Raw genomic sequence first — 8,843 nt, 5'->3', positions numbered from 1 at the left:
AAGCCAGAGTGAATCCTTTTGCCTCCCAGGATTCACAGCTGTTCCCTCTGAGTGCAGTAGAAGTGCTGGGGATTTCTAACTCTAAGAATCCTCCTCAGCTGTGACGGGGAAGTTAAAAGAAAACAAAGAAATCCTTAAAACTAGTAGTGAACCCACAATGTTTAGAACTGAGAGTGAAGTTGCTGAAAAGCGCTTCAGCATTATGAGTGGATGAAATCTGACTACAACTGTGAATATGAAAGTTTAGCCATCTTTGTTCCTGTGTACCCACAGCTGTAGGTCAGGACTGACTCCTCTGGAGCCCACAGGCAGAGGCCTCTGCTCCTCACCGCAAACTCAGGACAGCACAATCTGGAGCTCAAACCACGGAGCTTAGTGACGGTCCTGCTGAGATGAGGAGAGGTAATGGGCATGTGTCTGGGGGGAGGGGGAGAGGGTTCTGTGGGAAACAGAAAGTTTTGCTCAGAGAAGTCTGTCCTGACTTGTCAATGGTTTTTTCCTCCTTGGACAGTTCACCATGCTTGGAGAGAAGCAAATGTCCAACAGCAGCTCCCTCAATGAGTTTCTCCTCCTGACATTTGCAGACACGTGGGAGCTGCAGCTCTTGCACTTCTCACTCTTCCTGGGCATCTACCTGGCTGCCCTCCTGGGCAACGGCCTCATCATCACAGCCGTAGCCTGTGACCACCACCTCCACACCCCCATGTACTTCTTCCTCCTCAACCTCTCCCTCCTCGACCTGGGCTCCATCTCCACCACTGTCCCCAAATCCATGCCCAACTCCCTGAGGGACACCAGGGCCATTTCCTACTTGGGATGTGTTGCCCAGGTCTTTCTGCTTCTCTTCTTTTTTTCAGCAGAGTTTTCTCTTCTCACAGTCATGGCCTATGACCGCTTTGTTGCCATCTGCAGACCCCTGCACTACGGGACCCTCCTGGGCAGCAGAGCTTGTGTCAAAATGGCAGCAGCTGCCTGGGGCACTGGTTTTCTGACTGCTGTGCTGCACACTGCAAACACATTTTCCATACCACTCTGTGAAGGCAATGTTGTGGAGCAGTTCTTCTGTGAAATTCCCCAGATCCTCAACTCTCCTGCTCAGATGCATCCCTCAGGGAAGTTGGAATTATTGTGGTTAGTGTCTCTTTATCTTTGGGGTGTTTCATTTTCATTGTGCTGTCCTATGTGCAGATTTTAACAGTTGTGCTGAGGATCCCCTCTGAGCAGGGAAGACACAAAGCCTTTTCCATGTGCCTCCCTCACCTGGCTGTGGTCTCCCTGTTTGTCAGCACTGGCTTGTTTGCTTACCTAAAGCCCCCCTCCTTCTCCTCCCCAGCTCTGGATCTCGTGGTGGCTGTTCTGTATGTGGTGGTGCCTCCAGCAGTGAACCCCCTCAACTACAGCATGAGGAACAAGGAGCTCAAGGATGCACTGGGAAAACTGGTTCAATGGGTACAATATCAGCACCAGTAACCATCTCATGTATATCCACTCATCATTTCTGTCATTTGGCATTCAGGCCAGGTGCTGTTCATTTCTTATTTCTTATTTTTCTCTCCTACATTAATGGGAAAAAAGTTCCAGTTCATGGCAATTGTCCTCAGGAATCCCTCTCTTGAATTTGACCAAAAGACTGTGTTGAGGCAGGAAGCCAGGCTTCCCCCTTCATCAACATAGGTGGGGGAACCTCAGATCCCACCAGTCTGAGCTCCCTTGGATGCCCTCAGTGCAACGAGGAGAGTTTTCTTCTGCAGGGTCTCTTTTGGCATTGACACGAAGGGAGCTCAGTGGGACAGAGTCTGGCTCCAACGAGTAAAGATGGGGTGAGACCATGGGTCCTGTGTCCATTAGGAGAGCTCAGCTCTCCAGACCACAGTCAGGGTGTGATCTCCCATCCCTCTCCTGTGAGGGTGGCAGCCAGCTGTCACCATGGGCTGGTCTTTTCTCTCTCTAGTGCTCCAAAGCTACAAGTGGAGGGGGAGTGGAGGGGAGGGGAGTCAGGCAGCAGCTTGTGGGGACAGACTCCATACTTGACAGTACCATCCCCATGCTGCCACAGCAGGCATTTCCTCACTGTACCCTTCACATGGTGACTGAACCTTTCCTGGAGACATGTCCACCATCAACAACAGGAATTTCTCTTTTTAGAGTTGTTCCCATGCTATCCTTCTGCACTCTAACGTGGGTATGCAGCCCAGTAACCTAGTGGTGGTGGTAGGGTTGTGCTTCCATGTGTGTGTGTGTCCTGTAAATACAGGCAGGACAAGGCAATGGGCACTCTTATGCCCGACCTGGCCTCCAGAAGAACATTCCTATGATAAAAGAGGATCTCCTCAGTGGCATGCCTGAAGTCTGGGCTTTCTTCAGAAACGGAGGTCAAAAATACCCGCAAGGGATTGCCCCACAAAAGGGCCTGCTGCTCTGCCTGTGAGCCCTGTGGGCTCCAGGGGATGAGCTCAGAGTCCCAGCGTACTGTGTTAGGGAGCAAGAGCTGGATTCAGGGCTCATTTCTTGGTGACCAATGTCAGTGGAGATGGTGAATGGTCTCTGAGTTACCTGTGTGGGGCTGTCCCACAGGTGACAGCACTGATGACAGATGCCCATCCTTCTGGAGAGGAACCTGAGGAAGCAGGAAAGCTCAGGGGATCTCCAGGGACAGCTCTGTAATCCCTGGAGAGGCAGTGCGGACCCAGGAGGCCCAGGGAAGGGGGACTGGAGAGTAGTTGATGCACCCGTAGTGAAATACCACAGGCTAGAGGTAGTGCACACCCGAATACATCTTGTGCCATTGTGAACACCCTGGGGTCACTCTGAGTGCTATCTATGAGCACAGACATGTGCCAGTAGTATCAGTGGTGGTGATCTCTGTCTGTCTGAGTCTGCTTCCTGCCCCAAGCAGCACAGCCAGGGCAGATTCAGGAGTCACCCTGTGGTCCTAGAGCCCACTCACTTTGCAGAGGAGCACCACCAGCCCAGGGGCATGTGGGGAGCACAGGAGAAGGGTGCAGGAACAGATGGCCAGGCCAGCGCAGACACACTCACCTGGAGAAAGGTGCTCTGGGGAGCAGGGCTGTCTGAGGAGAAAAGCAGGGCAGCATTTAGAGTTAGAAAATGAGAACAAGAAACAGGTGTCTCTGTGCAGCAGGCTCGGGGCAGGCTGCTCTGTTCCTGAGGCAGCAGGAGCTGCTGGAGGAGCTGCAGGGCCAGCCAGAGCTCTTGTGCTGTCCTGGGGAGAGAGGTGGGCATGGAGGGGCTTCAGGCAGACAGGGAGGGGGATCTCCTGGGCACAAAAGCAGGGCAGATAGAGAGTGACTGACGTCTTTGTGGGGCCTCCTCCCCCTTGCCAGGGAGCTTCTGCCCTTGTCCTTGAGCCTTGCCTGAGTTACATTGTGGGCATGCCTGTGCCTGGCCCTGCACTGCTCGGGTGCTGACCTGACCCTGTCCCCAGCCTCCTGACCTGACTCCCCATCTCTACCGTGGACCTGCCCCCTCACTACAGTCAAGAAAGCCTTGGCAAGGGAAGCTGGGATGCAAGCAGAAGAAGCTTGTAGGTCCCCAAGGTGGCCATATATGCAAAACAGCAACCCTTGCCTGACAGCCAATTGAAAGGTGTAAGGAGTGCCTCAGATTTGGACCCCCTAGCCAGGTAACACTGCACACAGAGCCTTAGCAGGGAGGGCAGCCACGTGGGAACTGATTGGGTAGTCAGGAGGGCAGGTTTTGCTGTATCACGGGTCAAATGTTTTTGCTCCAAAGAGTCTGTTGTTGGGAGCAGCAAGAGTGGGGCTGCTTCGTACAGGAAGGGGAAGCAGGAGCTGAGGGTGTTGGCAAGGCAAGAGGGCAGCGCCCCACCGATGAGGGGTGCCGTCCCGCAGTGCAGGGGCAAGAGGAGCAGAGCAGGTTTGGGGATGGTAACCAGGGTCAGGAACAGTCTAGCGATCACCAGATAAGACTGTAGGGCTCCAAGCAGCCCTGTTTTGCATGGGAGGTTGGAGTGGAGACCTCCAGAGGTCCTTCCCCACCAAAACTCTTCTGGGACTCCATGAATGGAAAGACCCCCGCAAGCCGGAGGCAGGTGGTCATCCTGCTGGCTGGCTGGGGCTGGATCGCTGGTGTGGGGAGAGGTGGGGGAGGGCCAGGGGCTGGAGAGCTCCTGCCTGTAGAGCTGGTCCCCACGGTGGCAGGAGAGGGGCTGGGGGCTGGGAGTGAGGGGGCAGCAGCCCGGGCAGGGGTGGGCAGGGCTGTGGCAGGGGCTGCAGGGAGCGGACACAGCTGGTGCTGCTGCAGTGCAGCAGCCTCCTCCCCAAAACATCCCACACTTTCCCGGGGCAGACATAGGCTGTTCTCCCTCCCAGCAGGACAGGACACACGAGGAGGGGTTGACCAGCCCCGTGCTAAGGACCAGCTGCTCCCTGAGGCTGGCACAGCTTGACTGCAAGGGGTTGCCATCTAGGTGTCTTTGCCTCCAGCCCTCTGGGCCCGGTTTCTGAGCCCAGCTGGGAGCTGGTTTGTGGGGAAAAGGAAGAGCCTTCCTCTTCCCAGCTCTGTGCTCCCCCGTGCCTTGCCGAGGCAGCTGCTCTGCTTGTCTCCTGGGCTCTCCAGGCACTCACAGTGCCTGGGGAGGTCCCCACAGATGTGCTGGCCCAGGCTCACCATGGGAGGGCCAGGTCTCCCAGGCACCTCAGCAGAGGCCCTCGTGGGTGGCCTGGGTCACAGCCAGCACTGTCAGGAGATCCCTGGGATGCAAAGGTGTGCCCAGGTGTGGGGGAGCCCAGGTGTGGGGGAGCCCCATTGGGGGAGCTCCTGGGGGCAGAAAGGGCAGTTGGGGTAGCAGCACAGTCATGTGTCAGGCCCTGGGGGGGGGGGGGGGGATCAGCGAGGCTGTGCAGAGCCAGGATGACCCTACACAGCTCTTGGTTTGGCCCTCCACAGAGGCCAGGGAAATGTTGCTGCACATAATGCCACAGCAGGTGAGCTGAGACTCATGTCGCTGTTGCTGTGGAGGTGCCTGGACAGGGAACCAGCCTGGGTGGAAACACCGTGTGGGTGCAGGGCACCGTCAGAGGAAGCTCCCAGCAGTGGATGGAGCTAGGACACTTTTGGGGGAAGCTCACAGCATGAAGGGGACAAGGCACTCTCAGGGATGGTCACAACAGTGGTGGGTACCCAGGGCTGTTCTTCCGAGGGACCTTGACAGCACACCGAAATGGGCTGCTGGGAAAAGTAAAAGCCCCACAGCAGGCTGGGCAGGGGCCTGGTCCCTGGAGAGCAGCTCCGCAGATCAAGTCCTGCAGGTCCTGGGCACAAGCTGAGCTGGGGTCAGCAGCGTGCCCGGGCAGCAAGGCCGGCCCCACACTTGGCTGTGTTAGTAGAGTGCAGCCGGCAGGGCGAGGGAAGGCATTCCTGCCCTGGGGTCGGCTCGGGAGAGACCACGTCTGGGCACAGGGTCCAGGTAGGGCTCCCCACTCCCAGACAGACATGGACACACTGGCACAAGCCCAGTGCACACCCTCGAGCTGGTCGGGAGCTGGAGCACAGGACGTATGAGGAGAGACCAAGGGCACTGCTGCTTTACAGTTGCCACTAAAATGAATCTATTTCTTAATCACAATTTTTATCTAGCATTTAGGTCTAGCATTGCACCTCTCCTCGTTGGCGTCTCCACCACCTGAGTCAAGAAATTATCATCAATGCTTTGCAGGAACCTCTTTGACTGTTTGTGCCTAGCTGTGCTGTCTTGCCAACAGATGTCAGGGTGGTTGAAGTCTCCCATGAGAACCAGGGCCTGTGATCGTGAGGCTTCTTCCAGCTGTCTGTAGAAGGCCTCATCTATGGCTTCCTCCTGATCAGGTGGCCTGTAGTAGACCCCCACAACAGTGTCACTCATGTTACCCTGCCCTTTAATCCTTACCCATAGGCTCTCAACTTGCTCTTCATCCACCCCGAGGCAGAGCTCCATACATTCTAGTTGCTCCCTCACATAAAGAGCAACTCCACCACCTCGCCTTCCTGGCCTGTCTTTCCTAAAAAGCACATAGCCATCCATGACCGCATCCCAGTCATGTGAACTATCCCACCATGTCTCTGCAACCGCAATGAGATCATGGCCCTGTGACCGCACACAGATCTCTAACTCTTCCTGCTTATTCCCCATGCTGCGTGCATTGGTATACAGGCATTTCAGAGAGTCACTCAAGCACGCCACTCAAACACTCACAATCCTTTGTGAGTGGTTGGAAAAGGTAGAAAGAAGACAATAAAATCTCTGAGGACTCTAACTGAAATGTGAAACAGAGAAATCAGGGTGCGATGAATGGCTGAGGGGAATATCTCTGTCTGTGTTACATAGGAAGCAAGCAAGGGTGCAAAGAAGGAAGGACAGTGAAATTCTCCCACTTGCTTCTTCATGCTCCCCTGCCAGCAGGATGGACTGAAATTGGGCATGGGACCAGCAAATGAAACCGTAGTCGCTGAGTTCATCCTCGAGGGTTTCTCAGGGCTTGATCAAAGGCTACAGCTATTCCTCTCCCTGTTCCTCCTACTCATATACCTGACAGCAGTGATGGGGAACACAACGATCATTTTCCTTGTGTGTGTGGATCACCGCCTGCAAACCCCCATGTACTTTTTCATCAGCAATCTGGCATTCCTAGAAATCTGGTTTACATCTTCCACAACTATCAAATTGTTGGTGGTTCTGAGCTCTGATAAGAGAACAATCTCATTAAGCAGCTGCTTTGCCCAATCCTATTTCTATTTTGCCCTGGGTTTTGCAGAGTTCGTTCTCCTTGTTGTCATGTCCTTTGACTGCTACGTTGCCATCTGCCAGCCTTTGCATTATGCTGCCATCATGAAGTGGCAGCTCTGCACCCACCTGCTTGTTGCTGCTTGGGTCACAGGCTTCACGCTCTCAAGTTACTGCCTGGTCCTGCTCTCAGAGCTGACTTTCTGTGGCCCCAACAAGATCCACCATTTTTTTTGCGACAACTCCCCCTTATTCAAACTGTCCTGCTCTGATGCCAGCCTGCTTTGGAAAGTAGACTCCATTTTCATATCGTTTGCTGTGCTGAGTTCTTTATGTTTAATCCTGGTGTCCTACATGTGCATCTTCCACTGTATTCTGCACATGCCAGCAGCATCCGGGAGGAAGAAAGCTTTTGCTGCATGTTCTTCCCATCTCACCAACTTAGCCATCGCGTATGGAAGCTGCATTGTTCTCTATGCACAGTCCTCCGAAGCTGTTTCCTTAGAGACCAACACAACTGTGGCTTTGCTGAACACTGTCCTGTACCCATTCTTAAACCCCTTCATCTACAGTCTCAGAAGCCAGACTGTGAAGCTGGCCCTGAACGAAGCCATTGGCCGTGCAAAGGTTCGACTTTTCTCCCAGTCATGATGCTTCTCAGGACAGCAATTCTAATTATTTAGCATATATTACATCGCACACACACATCACAGCTACTAAATACAGGTGCCTCAGAAGATTTATTTTCTCCTGGGATTGTAGTGGTGAAAGGAAGGAATGTGAATTGTGAGTCTCGGTTACAGGGGGTTATTATAAACAGAATCAAAAAGACATTAATAAAGTGTTGAACACACAGACTTCTTAGGACTAGGACATAGACTGCCAGCGCGTGCTGGCACAAGGAAGTTTTCATAAGTGATCTCAGGAAATGTAGCTGAAAACTCTGGGGACAATGTCCAAGAGCAGTGGAGAAAAGCTCAGAACACCTTCTCTCCCTGCATAACAGAAGATGCCAAGCACGAAAATTAAGCTCGCACATTGCAACAGGCTCAAATGCATTGGATTCAAATCCATGAAACATTCCTCAGTTTCACAGTACTGTGATGAAGACAGCCTCACTGATTTGCCAGTGATAGCATGCAGATGATAGCTTTGTTGATTCACTTTGCAGAGAGATTTCTTACAAATTCATGTGTTTGTAACACAGTGAGCATGTCCACTGTTTAAAACCCTGTTTTCTCTCCACTGATGACTCTAGGATGTATTCTTCTCAAGGAAACAAAAAAAGGGGGGGATATTTCTTCTTGGATAATTAGGCATTTTCTCTCTTCTTTTTCATGATCAAGAATTATGTCAAATAAACTATGTGTGCCCCTACCACACTATTTTCTAGCTGTCCATCTGTGAAATTATATATTCCCCTCCTTATTTTACACTTCTGTCTCCATCCATGTCTATACACGACAAAGTAAAGGGCAGAAGCATGTAGTACGGATAAAGGGAAACATATTTTAGAGAAATAATCAACACAAAGAGATGGCTTTTCTCCTTTTTTTTGCATTCCACAGAGTGGAAAAAATAGAGGATGGGAAAATATGGCCATTGTTTTACTCCTTTTATAGTTTTATCTGATCAGCATCCCATTTTGTTAGGGCCTCTGCAGGGCAGAATTGCCTTTAGCAGCTTTTTTAAATGTTGTGTGTGCGAGTCCCATTTCCGAAGGGAATTCTACAAGAGTGAACTCTTTATAGGAAAAGCAGGTCCGGTGCATCTCTGCAGCCCATCTCCTCAGATGGGACCCCAGGGAAGCTATGGCATGTCGGGTGACCAAAGCTCAGCCCAGCAGAGCACTTGGGCGCTCTTGGGCAGCTTGGTTGTCCGGGCTGCTCCGAGCTGGGTCCTTCTGCACCACCGTGAAGGATGTGGTGGCCCTGGGCCTTCCTACCCAGGCTCACAGCTCCACCGGCAACGTGGGGTTAGGGTATGCGGGCAGATGACTAGGCTCTGGCTTGAGGTTGAGCTGACTGAACAGGACGTGAGAAACTAGTGGGCATGAGAAATCACTGGGCATTGCAGGTAACAGAATGAGACTCTGCCGAGT

General features: G+C 52.8%; 1 protein-coding gene across 1 annotated transcript; it reads left to right on the top strand.

The window, feature by feature from the left end:
• The first annotated feature begins 6,403 nt into the window (after positions 1 to 6,403).
• Positions 6,404 to 7,393, top strand: LOC138063558 (olfactory receptor 6C3-like). The gene has a single exon (XM_068923186.1). The coding sequence runs from the start codon at positions 6,404 to 6,406 to the stop codon at positions 7,391 to 7,393; it is 990 nt and encodes a 329-aa protein (XP_068779287.1).
• Positions 7,394 to 8,843: the final 1,450 nt, after the last annotated feature.

This window comes from Struthio camelus, chromosome 32 (genome assembly GCF_040807025.1).
Source record: "Struthio camelus isolate bStrCam1 chromosome 32, bStrCam1.hap1, whole genome shotgun sequence".
Taxonomy (NCBI): domain Eukaryota; kingdom Metazoa; phylum Chordata; class Aves; order Struthioniformes; family Struthionidae; genus Struthio; species Struthio camelus.
Note: the sequence above shows the minus strand (reverse complement) of the source record. Positions and strands in the feature narration are given on the sequence as shown.

Coding starts and splice junctions, on each gene's coding strand:
- LOC138063558 (XM_068923186.1), top strand. CDS start 6,404: ATGCTCCCCTGCCAGCAGGATGGACTGAAATTGGGCATGGGACCAGCA.